The 18021-nt window shown below is 40.4% G+C and overlaps 1 protein-coding gene across 1 annotated transcript; it reads left to right on the plus strand.

The window, feature by feature from the left end:
- Nucleotides 1–288: 288 nt before the first annotated feature.
- On the plus strand, nt 289–15938 carry LOC128497211 (C-C chemokine receptor type 5-like). Its single transcript, XM_053467168.1, has 3 exons — nt 289–363; nt 4884–4987; nt 14608–15938. The coding sequence occupies exon 3, from the start codon at nt 14614–14616 to the stop codon at nt 15664–15666; it is 1053 nt and encodes a 350-aa protein (XP_053323143.1). The 5' UTR covers nt 289–363; nt 4884–4987; nt 14608–14613; the 3' UTR covers nt 15667–15938.
- The last annotated feature ends 2083 nt before the right edge of the window (nt 15939–18021 follow it).

An 18021-nucleotide genomic window follows, 5' to 3' on the forward strand; every position in this document is an offset into this window, starting at 1 on the left:
GGGGGGCTGGGTGGTGGGATAAATATACAATGTTTGGCTAGATAAAGATAGCTACATAATTTGGAACGCCAAGGTATAGAAGTACTCGGAAATTCTCCGACAATTGATACACTGAAACACTTTAACATTGAATGTTTCATGACATGGTTTAAAATATGGGTTAGGTTCTAGAAACAAAAATAAACACTTCCCTTTTAACACAGATTGTTTAAAATATGCACTTTAGAACTGCTATTGTATTAACTGTGCATGATATTCACACAGGAAATTATGCGTAAAGTATTCCCCTACAAAACCATAATATTTAACCAAGATGTTTCTTGCAACAGCTACCATTAGCAACTGAAGAACCTTTACAATAAGGTAAGGTTTGTGCATTCAATGCAAATGTATACTTATCAAATGACATTTTTAAGTGAACAAGGACAAATGGGGTGTGTATAATCATGTACATGTTAAGTGTGTTTTGTTAATATTTGAAGACATAACATTTTTTTTAGATATTAGTGATATTTTTTAATATTTCGAAAGAGAGATGTATTGTATAAACATTTGCCACACCAGAGGAGACTACTTGAAATCTGAAATAAAGTCCAAATGCATTTTCTGTGATATATGTATACATAGAATTTAACGTTATACCTATACATGCAGTAAAAATGCTTATTTCAAAAGTTGATGCTCAATATAAATACAGAAACACTGTTCCTTCTATTATTAACACTACAACTTTGGCTACTAATATCACTATTACTGCCCCTGATAATAATAATGAAACTTTATACTATATACTTAAATTAATGTTTTGCTTGATTCTACTTATTCTTATCAAGTTAGAAGTCAATGAAATGTAAGGTTATTATCATCTGTTTTACCAATATCTGAACTATTGGCAGTGTTGATGTTTTATTAAAAAATGAATTACCTATTTGGAGTTGCATTTAAAGAAAATATGCTACAAACATAGCTGTTCAATTCCCTGCTGAAATATGTTCCAAATGTACAGCAACTGTACAGCAACTAACGTTTTCACCCTTCGCTGGCTGGACTTGTTCATACTTTGCGTGGCTCATTCCCGTTTCCAACCTCTAGCGGCCGCTCTTGTCACTCTGAAGCACTCAGAGTCATTATCTAGTCCAGCTGCACTCAGACCTGATTGCCATAACCAGGAAACAAGGTGCACCTGGAGATCACAGCCTATATAAACCTGCCCAGCCCTTCAGTCTGGGCCTTGACATTGATGTTTGAGGACCTCCTGCTTTGGTTCCTGCTTTGGTTCCTGCTTTGGTTCCTGCTTTGGTTCCTGCTTTGGTTCCTGCTTTGGTTCCTGCTTTGGTTCCTGCTTTGGTTCCTGCTTTGGTTCCTGCTTTGGTTCCTGCTTTGGTTCCTGCTTTGTGGCCAGCGCCCCACTAAGTGGACTCCCAAGTCGAGTGCCCTGCAAGTGGGCTTCCTGCCGTGTGCCCTGCAAGTGGGCTTCCTGCCGTGTGCCCCGAGAGGGCTTCCTGCTGTGTGCCCCAACGAGAGGGCTTCCTGCCCTGTGTGCCCCAACGAGAGGGCTTCCTGCCCTGTGTGCCCCAACGAGAGGGCTTCCTGCCCTGTGTGCCCCAACGAGAGGGCTTCCTGCCCTGTGTGCCCCAACGAGAGGGCTTCCTGCCCTGTGTGCCCCAACGAGAGGGCTTCCTGCCGTGTGTGCCCCAACGAGAGGGCTTCCTGCCCTGTGTGCCCCAACGAGAGGGCTTCCTGCCGTGTGTGCCCCAACGAGAGGGCTTCCTGCCGTGTGTGCCCCAACGAGAGGGCTTCCTGCCGTGTGTGCCCCAACGAGAGGGCTTCCTGCCGTGTGCGCCCCAACGAGAGGGCTTCCTGCCGTGTGCGCCCCAACGAGAGGGCTTCCTGCCGTGTGCGCCCCAACGAGAGGGCTTCCTGCCGTGTGCGCCCCAACGAGAGGGCTTCCTGCCGTGTGCGCCCCAACGAGAGGGCTTCCTGCCGTGTGCGCCCCAACGAGAGGGCTTCCTGCCGTGTGCGCCCCAACGAGAGGGCTTCCTGCCGTGTGCGCCCCAACGAGAGGGCTTCCTGCCGTGTGCGCCCCAACGAGAGGGCTTCCTGCCAAGTGACTTTCTTTGTATATATATTGTACCATCATATGCAATACAACTCTTAATCCGCATCCTCTGTCTTTGAGTTATTTCCTGCGCCTGTCTGTACCAACCCCAAGCCATCATGCATTGTGGGGTACAGACAGAACCCCTCTTGCACCTGGGATCCTATCAGACCTGCTCCCCCGGTTCGTGACACTAACAGGGGTGTCTACTACTCTGGATTAACACCATACACTAAAATACACAAATGCCAATGCCTCACACACTCTAGCACCATACACTGACACAGACTCTAACACAATCCGCTGACACACACTAAAAAGCATTACGTTTGCATACACGTTAACACAATATGCTCACACAAACACCATTCATCATACATACAAATACATACACCCACACTCATGCTCTCCTCCTCTCCCACTTCTCTATGCTTCTCTTCCTGTTAGATATTTGTAAAGGGTATTTCAAAACGGTGCAATATAGAGATGGGGATACTGTTTTGGATAATGGTTATTTCTTGCTTTACCTGTAGGAAATGTTCAATATGTGGGTCAGACTGGTAGAAAATAACGTGAACGTATAAGAGAATACATTTCAGACATTCACTGTAATACCGTAATATGAAATCCCCTGTCAATAGCCATTTTTGTCAATGTTCAGAGGGAGTTCTACATAACTTTTTATGTATTGAGATTAAATACTATCATTTAGGTGCTGGAGGTGAGATCAAAGTGTTAATGAATACAAGAGAAGTTTTCTGGATCCTTAAATGGGCCCCTATGGAATGGGAACTAAACTATTATTTTGAGTGAATTCATTTGTTTCATAATCTATATTACATTTAACCCTATTTTATATTTGTATATTATGGTTTTACAACATAATAAATATCTATTTTTCTGACTCTTTATGATTAATATATACAATTTTATGAATTCTGCAAGTTTATATGAACCATAATGATTTTCCTGTTTTGATTGTGGAATGCATTATATTTGCTGCCTCTTTTTTTATTTATTGTTATCACTAAGGGTTAATCATGTAGTAATTTGTGATAGGTCACATAGAAGGCAGGTGTATACCTGACTTCTATCAGGTGTAAAGGTCTTTTTAATTTGGATTGTTTTTCTTATTTCGTTTTTCTATGATTAAGCCTGCTAAGATAAAACGCATGAAACTGTGTTCTCCTCATGCGTGGGGGAGGCGGTCCATTGTGAGAAACCAAGAGAGGAGCTGAGTGACAGCAGGTTGGAAGTTGCAGGTGAGGGTGGGTCATCAATCAGTATATTGAAGTCACCTTGGATTAGTGTAGGGATGGTGGAAGGAAGAATGTGAGAGAGCCATGAGGCAAAGTGTTCAAAGAGGAGAGATGGGCAGAGTGTACTTCAAAAGATGAAAAGGAGAGAAGGAATTGGAGGCAGACACTGTAAGGCACAGTGGGGGGGGATATTTACAAACCCCCTGTCTGTCTATCTCCAGGTCTAAGTGTGTGGCTAAAGTGTAGACCATCGTAAGAGAGAGCAGCAGGAGAGGCAGTATGGGAGGATGTTAACCATGTTTCAGTGAGTGCAAGGAGAGATTAAAAGGTTGTGGACAGCAGTGAGCTTGTTGCACACAGAGCGTGCATTCCAGAGGGCACAGGGGAAAGGGGTGCTGGGGTTGCAGTGGATTGATTTGAGATTGGAGAAACTGCAGTTGTTTGTGTTATTACTGAGAATGCAGGCGGAGGCAGGTTAGAATGGTGGGTCCATGGTTGGATTTAATGTCCCCTGAGCATAGGAGGAGGAGGATACACATAAAAAAAAAGTGGGATTGAGATTTATGGGAATGAGTTGCCTTCACCCGAAATTGGTTAGTGGTGGGGATAGTTTGAAGGAAGAAGAGAAGGACATGTGAGTTGAGGTGGGGTAATGGAAGAATTGAAGGAGTGTTGTTGACTGTAGAGGGGTTATTAAGAAGAGAAGGAGATTAAATATATTTAATGAGTAGGTGTGCCGAGAAGAAGAAAAAAAACGAGTGGGGAAGGATTATGTTGGGTTGGTTAATAAGTCCCTGCAGTTTCCCTCCTGTGTAACTCCTGCAGCTACATTTCCAAGCAACTGAATGGTTACCCTTACAGTGTCATGGTTACATCACTAGGTTTTTTATTTTTAATTTTGATTACATTATTTTTATTTACTTTTTTAAATGAGAAAATATATATTTATTTTACTAATCAGATAGTAGTCTATGGATAGACCCTCCAGGAACTCTTTTACAGGTCTTAAAGGACCTGCTGCTACCATCTTGGTGCCAGATACCACAGCACACCTTCAGAGGTCTAGTGGAGTCTATGCCTTGATGGGTCAGGGCTGTTTTGATGGCAAAAAGGGGACTTACACAATATTATGCAGGTTGTCCTAATGTTATGGCTGATCTGTGTATGTGTAACAACTATGTGGGTCAACAGTGTTTTACAAAGGGAATTCATCACTTGATTTAGGGACCCAGTGGTTTGCCTGGCAGATTTGCCTAAATCTCTCCAGAGGTAATACTTGCACAGTCTTGATGTTTGTTGGGCTATATTACAACTTTTATTGAAAACGTCAGTTCCCTTTTGGTATATTTGGCATTATCGCCTGTGAAGAAACCACATGAAACCAATCCATACCCAGTTTTCTTCCTTCTCTAGAACAAAAAGCTGGCTACCTAACCTAATAGATCTAAAATATTATTGATAAATATGGCTATATACTTTTTTCAAAAAAATACATTTGATAGAAATAAAGACTTTTTTCTTTACAGTAAAAAGTATTTATGAAGGCTAAAACGTGATTTGGTAATTGATGAAAAATTGTTGATGAACGCAAAGACCCTAACTTGCAAGCTTGAAAAAAAACTACAAAAAAGTAAGTTACATAATTTTAATCATAATCTTCATGAGCCAAATATGCTTTTTTAGAAAAATGATGCATTGCTAGGTTTTCTGTCAGTATACATTTGGGACTGTTCACATTGAGTGACAAGAATTGACTCAAGACACATGCGTTTGCATGTTAACACTTGCAAAACTACTTGCACATTGCTGTTCACGAGGGCATGTAAGTTCCTATGACTTTAAAGTATGTGTGTTAGAGCAAGTATATGCTAGTTCAAAGTCTGTAATTCACAGAACCCATACAATCTACTTCATCATCGTTAAATAAATAATTGATTAAATAAAAAATGAAAAAGGAACAAAAAATAAAAAAAAACAAATAGAGTGCCCAGGATCCCCCTATTTAAAAAGGGGTCAAACACTATTTCTTTCCCCACCCTGTGCCACTAAGTTAGTTAGTTAAATAACCCAGTGAAGATATATGGCCCTTTATATATAGAGGAGCATATCATTGGTCACTTCTTGGTTATTAGGGTTCCTGGAAACCTCATTTTGTTTACTTTTTTATTTAATTATTTTTGTTTTAAAATTTGATTTGTGTGAGTTGGGAGGGGCTCCTCCTGGGTTGGGTTGAATTTTTGCTCAGGGTTATTTACATATTTTTGCAAGGTGAATTTGCCTGCTTTTTTGACATACCCTTGTCATATGTATTTTTTATTTACTTTTGTGCTGGTTTTGTCTAAAAATGTACTATAGCACGCATTACAAAATGTAAAAAAAATATATGAGAGACTGCACTATTTCTTCAATCCCTTTGTGACCAGGGGTTTTCCACCCTAGTGACCATAGCTTGTGTTTAATGCTTACTATATACTGTATTTGCTCAATTATAAGACGACCCCCCAAAAATTTAATATTAATTTAGAAAAAAAAGAAAAGCCTGAATAAAAGACTACCCTATAGTTCCTCATACTTCAGACTCCCCGGTGTCTAGTGGGGCAGCCGGTGGCCGTCTGCGAAATGCATGTAGACAACCTCTGCTTGGTTGTCTGTGCGTGCCGGCAGCAGCGGAGGTTACCAGAGAGGAAGATCCAGATCCCCTGCAGCGCTGCTTGTTCCAGAGGGTGACAAAGCCATTTCTGCAGGTACAGACTGATGGGCTCTGGGGGACACTCGGTGGCTCTGGGGTTTTGGTGTCATTTATGTTCATATAAATGCAAAATTGCATTAATTCCAGAGACCCATTTTAAGGCTTACAAGGAACCTTAATTCGCCAATAAGTATTACTCAAAATGAAGCCATTAAAATAAATCAGTCCCTTTTTAATTGGTAGATACATGGAAGGACAAAGAAGGCAGAGGACTTTTCTTGAAAGGGTCTATTGGCAAAAGGCCCTTAGCTATACTATATGCCCCAAACCACAGTCAATCCTACTTCCATGTTAAACCCTGCTTTTTCATCCCCCGTCTACTCTCTACACTTGTAAAATCAGTAACAACGGTTTTTGGTATAATTGTTTACACTAATGTACCATGTTTAATCTGTCCTGTATATGCACATGTACCTTCTTGTCTTGCAATTTTGCTATATAAACTAAAAATTTAAAGAAAGACCACCAGAGATGAGACATATAAATTATTAAAAGAGGAAAATGTCACTAGCCAATTATTGCTAGTATATATATATATATATATACCGAGCATCAGTACAGGGAAGAAAGGTGATTTAAGTGACTTTGAACATGGCATGGATGCTGGTGCTAGATGGGCTGTTTTGAGTATTTCAGAAACTTCTGATCTACTGGGATTTTCACTCACAACCATCTCTAGGGTTTACAGAGAATGGTCCGAAAAAGAGGAAATATCCAGTGAATGGCAGTTGTGTGGACGAAAATGCAGAATACCATCTCTGAACGCGTCGAACCTGGGCTACGGCAGCAGAAGACCACACCGGGTGCCACTCCTGTCGGCTAAGAACAGGAAGCTGAGGCTAAAATTTTCACAGGCTCACCAAATTTGGGCAATGGAAGACTGGAAGAAGGTTGCCTGGTCTGATGAGTCAAAGTTTCAGCTGCAACATTCAGATGACTTTGGCATAAACAACATGAAAGCATGGATCCATTGTACCTTGTATCAACGGTTCAGGCTGTTGGTGGTGTGGGGGAGATTTTCTTGGCACACTTTGGGCCCCTTAATACCAATTGAGCATTGTTTACATGCGACAGCGTACCTGAGTATTGTTGCTGACCATGTCCATCCCTTTATGACCACAGTGTACCCATCTTCTGATGGCTACTTCCAGCAGGATACTGCACCATGTCACAAAGCTCACATCATCTCCAACTGGTTTCTTGAACATGACAATGAGTTCACTGTACTCCAATGGCTGCAATGGGATCTGGTGGAACAGGACAAATCAACAGCAACTGTGTGATGCCAACATTGTCCATGTGGACCAAAATCTCTGAGGAATGTTTCCAGCATCTTGTAGAAAGTATGCCATGAAGAATGAGGCCAGTTCTGAAGGCAAAAGGGGATCTAACCACATACTAGCAAGGTGTACCTAGTAAAGTGGCCAGTGAGTATGTATGTGTATATATATATATATATATATATATATATCGCTACCCTTAGGCCTGAACTCTGCTAAGATTCTAGGATAAGGGAAGGTGATACACAGGTGCCCCACCACCATGGCGAATTCCAATAAACAATCCAAAGTATATCCAGCCAGCGATCAAAGAGAGTAGTGAGGAGTCAGGAAACCAATTTATTACCAAGCAACAATACAGAGTATAGTATGTACCATAGAAGGGCTTAGAATAGAGTGAGCAGCGGATTTAAATATGGTGCCAAATAGCTGAGACTGATGATGAGCCAATCAGAGCAAGTTTGAGTGAAGCCCTACCCCCTAGAATGTGATATCACAACCTCCATCACAACGTGTGCTCGCTCCCAGCAGACCTACAGTTCAGGGGGCGGACTCACTGGTAAGAGGTGAAAGAACCCCCTTCACAAGACCCAGACCCCGGATGGGCATCACCAGGACATGATGGGAAGTGACAATGGAAACCCTTCACCAGATGGGGAGCATGAAGATCCCAAGCCGACACCCAGGCACGCTCCTAGTCCTTTCCAATGGACTAGGTACTGGAAAGAGCCTCTGTGGAAACAAGAGTCCGTATAGAACGTACCTCATACTCTTCCTGTCCATCAACCTCTACAGGACCTGGGACAGAGACCGTAGTCGTATACTTATTACAGACAAGAGTTTTCAAGAGGGAAACGTGAAATACCCGGGGTATTCGAAGAGTGGTAGTTGTAACTCATAGGCCACTAAATTTATTAGTTTGAGGACCTTATATGGACTGATGTATCTAGGGGCAAGTTTGGGTGTAGGAATACGTAGTCTGATATTCTTTGAAGATAACCATACACGATCACCTGCAAGATAGATGAGATAGATGTGCCACCTCTCTTTTTATCTGCTTGTTTCTTTTGTTTTGCGGCAGCCATCCCTGAATATTGTAGAATAGAAGTCGAGGTCTGTCTTAATTCCGACAATCTTTCGTCCAGAGCAGGATTTGGGTAAAAAGCATGGATGCATTCCAAAGCAACAGAAGGACGGAAATGTTTTAGTGGATTCGTGGGTGAAATTGTTGGAGGCGAATTCAGCCCTCTAGTCAGTGGGGTACCTAGAGTATTTGGCACCTGGGGTGGATCCTGTATGTGGCACCCCACACACACTTTAAAACTGCATAGCTTCTATCAAAATAAACTGGCACAGACACTGACGGTGGTACAGCATAACTGTTATCGTTATAAACTGAGACACACATTGACGGTGGTACAGCATAACACATATCACTATATACTGAGGCACACATTGACGGTGGTAAAGCATAACACCTATCACTATATAACGAGGCACACATTGATGGTGGTACAGCATAACTGTTATCATTATATACTGAGGCAAACATTGACGTGGTACAACGTAACTGTTATCATTATAAACTGAGGCACACATTGACGGGGGTACAGCATAACACCTATCCCTATATACTGAGGCACACAGTGACGGGGGTACAGCATAACACCTATCACTATATACTGAGGCACACAGTGACGGTGGTACAGCATAACACCTATCACTATATACTGAGGCACACATTGACGGTGGTACAGCATAACACCTATCACTATACATTGAGCCAGACATTGACAATAATGCAGCATAACCCCTATCACTATATACTAAGACAAACATTAGTGTGGTATAGGCCTACCTTCAGTGTCTGGCTAAGTATATAGTAGGCATGCACTGAAATGAAAATTGTCCGAAATCGAAAATGACCCCCCCGCCTTCAGCCCTGCCAAGTGGGCTTACCTGCCTTCAGCTCTGCCAAGTGGACTTCCTGCTTTCAGCCCTGCCAAGTGGGCTTCTTGCCTTCGGCCCTGCCAAGTGGGCTTCCTGCCGGATGTCCCCATGCCCTGCCGTATATCAAGTTTCCTGTCAAGTGACTCACTACCTGTTCTTGCCTGTCCTGCTGGTTTCTTCAATACAAACCATTTTGTATTCTGCCTGTGGTGTGTTTCTTTGCGTCATAATGCATTACAGGGTACAGGCCAGGCCTTGGGTGTCCCCTGCGACTGGGCTCCTACCCGACATCTAGCCCGGTTCCTGACAATTATAGACTGATCATATCTTTGTCAGTGGGCAAACATACAAAATCAGCAGAGCATCAAATAATTTTTTATTACTTTTCTTTTCACTGATTTCTGGGCCTAGAAAGTTTTGTCCTCTGAAGTACACATTCAGGAAAGTGCGATAAGTAAAAATTAAATAGTTTAGTGAATACCTACAGTAAGTAAAGTGCCAGGAAACAGATGACCAAATACACACACAAGACAGGCTCTGCCACACCGAAACCCAAACACACACACCAGGACAGGTCCTGCCACATGGACACACACACACACCAGGACAGGCTCTGCCACACAACACCTAAACATACACACTAGGACAGGCTCTGCCACACCAACAACTGCATCCGGACGGGCTATGCTAACTATATATATATATATATATATATATATATATATATATATATATATATATACATACATATACTGCTGGGTTCCTACATCTCCTTGGCAGTGCGAGCAACGCACAGGTAAGTAGCGGGCCCCTGCAGAAGTGATCATGAGCCAAGTGGTGGGCCCTGTCGCAGTTGCGACCCCAGGGACCCTTGTGCCCTTTGTTAAAGATGACCCTGGCCACGCATAGGTCCAATTAGTCCAGCCCTGACTGGGCCTTTTTTCAGGTAGGGGCCTGAAGCCTGGTTGGTGGTAGAATTAGTGCATGGAAAGAGTTAAAATACTAGCATTCAAAGTACACTAGGGGTCTAGTTTTCAAAAATATTGGAAAAAAATGGTTTTGAAATAGCAAAACGCTACTTGTAGTTATTGCCCAATAACTTGCAGAAAAAGCAAGTACCAGAAGGATACAAAAATAAATAAACAGTCTGGTGCTTAAAGCCTATATAGGTATATCAAATAAGAACAAAATATGAACAAAAAAGGGAGGAGTGGGAATGATAGGAAAACTATAGGAGGGATTATGAGACTTCCACCTTTTCACGAAGGAAATTGGGCAAGCCAGGGTCTTCAGGATTGAATGTAGTGTCTATGTCTTCCTTCCAGTGCTAAATATATTTTAGTTGAGAAGCAGAGTTTGGCACTGTAAGATTCACATAAGTGATGGAGATTGTACCGTTTGACCTGTGGGCCCTAAGCAGCAATTTTTATACTAGGTTTTGTTAGTGAGGCCCACCTTTCAGGTTTCGGCGGTCAGAGACCAAATCTCTGAGTTGAAGTGAACAGGGCCAAAGACTGGAGTTCTATGATGGATATAATCTTCTTATCATGATGTAAATTCATCAATCCAATGATGCCCATTTGTGTAAAGTTCTGGAATTGCTTTGGACTGAACCCTGATGGATATATTCCTGCATATAGGAATGAGAGGTAATGGACAGGATCTCAACAAATACCTAGTTGCTGTTTCATCCCAAGCTTTGGTGGGGTTCAGAATTGCTGAGAACTGTGTGGAAATAAAGGGTCTGCTTTCTCTTGGTATCTAGATATAATGGGAGGGAAGATCTGCATAGGATAGATCATGTTCCAGGTTCACCCATCTAGTAGCGTTGCAAGGAGAGTGCCATGTAATGATTTGTGTCAGTTGGACTGCATAATAGTATCTCATTATGTCAGGGAGGCCCAGTCCCCATCCCGCTGTGGGGAGATGAAAAGTTTGTTTATTGATTTGTGGTTTCTTGTAATGCCATATAAACTTGTCAATTTCTCTCTAAAGATGTTTGATGTCCAATGGGATGATTGGAATAGATACCGGTATAGATATAATAGTGGTTAGTTTCCCAAGCCAAGAAATGGAAAATTTGTAAAGTTGGGTTAATAAGGGTGAGTAATTCTGTGAGTATAGCTGCTTCTAAGTCATAGAAATCTTAATTCACAAGTACTGCAAGGGAGACTCTGAGATAGTAATGTCAAAGGTGAGGTGAAGTCGTTTTTTCATCTCTTTCTCTGCCATTTACTGTTCCATCAACTGTTCCATCAACTCCTTATTTTCATCCATTGGTCATGGTAGGTGGCAACCCTCTAAGTATTGTATAGTTTGCATGCTTGCAGGTGAACAGCGCTGCGAAATCTGTCGGCGCTTTATAAATAAAGAATAATAATAATAACAGTAGTACAGGGCAGAGTAGTATCTGCACAGTTCTTGTGCTATCTCTGTGGGGTCGGTTGTGATGATCCCTGTTGGAGTTTGAATACTGGTAATCATCCTGTTTGTGACATTGGAGCGGAGGTGTGAAGCAAGTAATTTGTCAGCTTTTCGTAGCATGATTGCCCATTTATGCTACTAGCCAAACACATGATATCTTTATCACAGATTATTCTTCATCTTCATTGATAAATATTGGTGGTAAAAATAAGCATTTTACTGGGCTTGCACACAGTATGACTGTCTTTCAGTTGCTTACATATACTGAAAATGTTTTTTATAAAAAAGGTGCAAGTGATACATTTAATACAAAGTGTCAAAGTAAACAAAAATATATATTTCTTGAAAGCTCACATTAAGACAATACAAGCAACTTCTTTTTATTAACCCCGTGAGTCGCAAATATCTATACAATTTTTAGTTCATATTTGTTCATTTTTTTTGTACATATTCAACAAAAACAACATCGGGATATATGATGTATTTAGCAAATGTTGGGTAAATGAAAAAAATATCTCAAATGAATCTCCTTAATAGCACAATACCACATGTGTGTTATATTAAATGATAACATGGACACAATGCCCTCAAATCATGGGTGTACAAAGCTGTTTCAAGCCAATACATTTTCACAGTAGAGCTGAAAACGCTCACCTTGTGATTTGGAGGAGATAACTACCAATATATATCACAATTGTCCCCACAACCTATGTATTGCTTGAAATCACACCCTTTAAAGATTCCAAAGACACCTTTCTAGGTCTTCCACAGCAACCACAAACCTTCCTAGAAGAGTAGATTTATTAACACTTTTTCATGTTCCAGGCATATTTGAGGATGGATGCTGTACCCTGGCCTACCTGGAACATGAAAGAAAATAATTTTCCATGTCTCCAGAACACACACATTTGTTGTAAGATAGTATTACGTGTCAGTGAAATAAGGAAGAATACTCAAAAAATAATCTCCAACTTCTCCTGAGCATGTCAAAATTACACAGCCACAAGAGACTCCAGTTGAATCAGAAGGGCATATTTCATGATTTGGGGGTAAAAATAAATATAAATACCAAAATAAAACCCATAAACTATATATTCTCTGAAAGCATATGGCCCAAGCACCTCAAATTCACCATGCTTACATTTCTAAGTGGAACCCCTCAACTACAAATTTAACAGCAACAGAGCATTGAGGCTTTTTCTTCTACCAATTTTTGCATGGATCTTGATGAATGCTACACCTTTGAATTCTTTCTTCAACCCATCACATGGGTTTTGCTGTAGTTCCTTCCTTGGGTTTTGGGCTATTATGTTTAATGTTGTGGATGTCTCTCCATTCCTAGGTTTAATTAGCAATTTGCTAATTTTCAAACTAACATATCAAAACTTAAAGAATCAGCAACCAAATAGCAATGAATAAAGTAAAAGAAGGTTAAAAATAAAATTTATGTAAAATAATGAAAGATATGTAATCAGATGTCTCGTAAGTGATAAAGCCGTCTTTAGCATTTTGATCAGTGAGACTGATCAGTGATAAGTGACCTTAGGTGTCAATTAGATAATATTTAGTAATGTACTAAAATATAAAAATAATAATAAAGGGGTTATTTTTATTAGTAATATGTGTCACTGTCACTTATGTGGGGGGAGTGATTATCCACGTGCTATCATGATGATCAAATCACACCTATTGGTAAGGAGTTATCTGATTATCACAAGTACTCTCCTGTTTTGCTCTGTAGCATTTGGAACTGCTGCAGAGCTAACAGGCAGCAACTTCCAGGTACCTTTGACGGACATGTCACTTTTTTTATTACTTTTTTAACTCTTTCAATGCTGGAGCCCCATAGGAACAAAGCATTGATTGTGATTGGGTCCTCACAAGACTGTGTGTGCTGAAGAAAATAGCCATTTCTGCATAGAAAAAAACTGTCCTGCTGTATGAGGACAGCTTTCAGTCTTTGATTGGACTGGAAAAGAGGGTAAGGTGCAGCTACGTACAATGTACACAGCTGGCTGTGGAGGCCCACTTTGCCAGCCAAATTAGACGTACATAACTGATGTAACTCTATGGGTTAAAAAAATGCACAGAAACTTAACAGTGACTAACTTTGGGAGTGATTTGTAGTGAAATGGATGCATAAAAAGTCACTAAATATAGTGAAATATCCTAGTCTTATGCTTTCCGTAAATATATACTCTGTAGGATATTCATGTTTTTGTTTATGATTACAGTTACAAACCAGTACACTAACTGCAAAATATGTCAAGACAAAGAACCAACAATGTATACCATTTTCTTCTGTATTTTTCATACTAAATATTAGACTATACATCAAAAAGTGTTATGAAAAGACAGTCCTATATGTGTATGATTTTTGTGGATACATAAAAATGAAAAAAGAAACTGTGATTGAACAAACATCTTGTAAAATTGCAATTTGGGTACAAAATGGCAATAACTGTGTATCTTCAATTCTTCAAAACCTATTGAATGTACAACAGGGGAGTATCTCACAGTTCTTATGGTGATTATATTATCAAATTCAAGGAAACTGACTTTATAATTTCTATGTTTATCCCATAATATGTATTATCATTACAAGTGGAGGGATAATTATGTTTAAATCATTATAAAGTTTACATTGAAAACTTGAAAAAAGAATATTAACTCTATCCTAAGTCATTAGGAATCTATTGTTAAGAAATTTAGTGAAACTACCGCCTTCCTTAGTTAATACATTTACAGTATCTGTTTGCCAATTAATATGCAGGTTTATTAAAAAGAAACATATAAAGGACATATACTTCGCTTTTGTTTACCTACTTTGTGTTTCTCTCTACACAGCAGAAAATGACACCAGCAACCAATAGTGGATTGACGACCATAGATTACAGCATCTATGAAGATGGATTGTGTCTGAAAGATGACATTAAACTGAAAGCTGGCAGATTAATTGTACCATTGTACATATTAGTATTTTTAATTGGTTTCATTGGAAATAGCCTTGTGATTTTAATTTTAATCAAGTACAAAAAGTTAAGAACCATGACTGATGTCTATCTTCTTAATCTGGCAATATCTGATCTATTTTTTGTTTTTTCTTTGCCATTTTGGGCATATTATATTTTATATGACTGGATTTTTGGAAATACGTTATGCAAATTGTTCTCAGGCATATATTTAATTGGATTTTATGGTGCAAGTCTTTTCATCATACTTCTTACATTAGACAGATATTTGGCAATAGTGCATGCTGTTTTTGCAATGAAAACAAGGACAATTAAATTTGGTATAATTACTAGCATCCTTCTATGGATGGTCGCCATTTTGGCTTCACTCCCTGGTTTCATATTTAGCGAAGTTGAACAGAAAATGTATGTTGCATGCAGTCCTAATTACCCTCACAGAAACTGGATGTTGTTTGATATATTTGAAATGAACATATTGGGGCTTGTCATTCCATTGGTTGTTATGATATTTTGCTATACAAGAATAGTATGTACTTTGCTGCGATGTAGGAGTGAGAAAAAAAAAACCAAAGCTGTAAAGCTTATTTTCATAATTTTGATTATGTTCTTGCTATTTTGGTTGCCATACAATGTTGTTCTTATTTTGATAGCCTTTCAAGATTCTGAAATCCTAAACAACTGTGAAACAAGCAAGAGATTAGATGAAGCAATTCAGTGGACAGAGGCAATGTCTTTTTTTCATTGTTGTCTTAACCCTATTATATATGCTTTTGCTGGTGAGAAGTTCAGGAAATACTTATGTATCTTTCTTCACCAGATGTTGCCAAACTGGCATTTTTGTCCATTCATGCACACACATATACAAACATATGATAGACATAGTTCATTGTACACTTCATCCACCGGGGAACAAGATATTTCCGCTGTTCTCTAAATTTTGATAAGAAAAGGTTTTAACTACATTAACTAGCATAAAAATACAGTGGGAATAAAGAGGAGGATTTATAAAACCACTCTTGGGGCCAATATACATAAAATGTTATTTTTCTTTTGTGATAAGTATGCTGCATAGGATAATAAGAACTTACAAGCTCCTCAATGCAGGATGCTGAAAATTATAATTAAGATTATACACATACTACATTTGTGGAAAATTATATAGACTTTTTTCACCTATTATATCTTTTTTAAGTGCCAGTGTTGGGAGGGGGAATACTGTACAGCTATGAATAGTTTTGCTCTCTCTTCTATATCCATATTAATTGGAATGGACTGCAGCACAATAGTATATTACTTAAGGTTGTACATTTTCTCAATGATTGTCGTACCCAAACATATTTGTTAGACTTTTTGGTGTAATGCCTCCATTCGAGGAATATTTATGTTCATCACACATTATTACATTCTTCACAGTACACATTTTGTCTTCTTTTTTATTTGAACGGTTGGTGGCAATGCGGCATGCATTCATTTTATTTTATGTTATTGTTTTCTTGTTATTGTGTACCTTTATTTGCACTCAAATGCATCTGATTGTATCTGTATTATTGAATACTTGTTACCCTGTATTGGCTATGCAAGTAGACAACTTGGTAGTCACTTACAATTACCGTATTGGCCCGCATATAGGCCGCACTTTTTTCCCCCACTTTAAGACTTTAAAGTGGGGATGCGGCCTATATACGGGGTCTAGCGCCCGACGCCCGGGACATGCAGTCCCGGGCGCCGGGCAGGCAGCGGGGTTAGGATACAGATCCCCCGCAGCGGTGCAGGGGACCTGCATCCTACTGTCTGATACGCTCAGACAGCCTCCCCTGCCAGCACTTCCCACGGGGGGAGTACCGGCGCGGGAGGTTGTCTAAGCGCATCGCACGGACGTTCACCGGCAGCGGCGATGCGCCGTTGCCGGTGAACGTCCGCAAAATGCACTTTAACCCCCCGACTTACCATGGCAGACTCCCGGGTGTCTTGCAGGGCCGGCGGAAGACACCTACGCAATACGCGTATACAACTTCCGGTGCCGGTACTTCCGCTGAGTGCCGACACCGGGAGTTGTATACACAATGTGCAGAGATGTCCCCCTCCAGCCCCGTAAGACACCCGGGAGTCTACTCTGGTAAGTTGGGGGGGAGGACAGAGTGGCAGCATATCTCGGGGGGGGGGGAGGACAGAGTGGCAGCATATCTCGGGGGGGGCAAAGTGGCAGCATATCTCGGGGGGGGGAGAGGACAGAGTGGCAGCATATCTCGGGGGGGGGGAGAGGACAGAGTGGCAGCATATCTCGGGGGGGGGAGGACAGAATGGCAGCATATCTGGTGGGGGAGAGGACAGAGTGGCAGCATGTTTTTTGGTGCTTTTTTAAAGAAAAAAACTTTTTCTTTAAAAAAGCACCAAACTTTTAGGGTGCGGCCTATATACGGGGGCGGCCTATATCCGAGCCAATACGGTATATTTCGACTTGTCTGAAAGGTAAAGATACATACATCACCTTGTAACTATGTATACTGCTGTACATCCAATGGAAAGTAAGCCTATATACTTGGTTGTTCTCTTCTGTTCACTGAATACACCTACACTGAACTTGGATGTTATTATATATTGCATTATCAATAAACGGATAATGTATTAACGTTTTATGATTGTATGCCTTTGAACACTGTTGTTTGGTTTATTGTCTACAGTTATTCCGAAGTCCTTCTACTTTAATGGCATGGTCCTTAACACAACCTCATTTAAGATACAATTTGCACATTCACTTTTTTCACAAAATTTTGTGTTTGTCAATGTTAACTCTTATCTGCCACTATTCTGTGCAATCCTCAAGTTTGACTTAATCCCCTATCAGGGAAATAACATCTCCATCAGACTATATCACCGTCCCTAATTGTGTGTAATGTGAAAACAGCAATATGTGGTTTCAATGCTCACAGCATCTTCATTAAAAAAGGTATTACCGCAGCACTGCAAGGGACCTGGATCCTCCTCTCTGGCAGCCAGTGAACATCTGCGCGATGCGAGCAGACAACCTCTGCTGCTACCCGACAATTCTGCCGGGGCTTCTATGAGGGAGCAGTGGCGTGAGGTAACCTTCCGGTGCTCATATAATATAATATTTACTAATTAAACTTTTTTCTTATACGGTAATCTTATATTCAGGAATAATTAATTAATTTTTCTTATTAAATATTCACATTTTGTGGGGTCGTTTTATACGGTAAATAGTAGTAGACCTACTACAAGAAAAAAGGCTCAAATCAGTAAAGCTCCAAGGAACAAGGTAAGATTCAAT

Source organism: Spea bombifrons, chromosome 5 (genome assembly GCF_027358695.1).
Source record: "Spea bombifrons isolate aSpeBom1 chromosome 5, aSpeBom1.2.pri, whole genome shotgun sequence".
NCBI lineage: Eukaryota > Metazoa > Chordata > Amphibia > Anura > Pelobatidae > Spea > Spea bombifrons.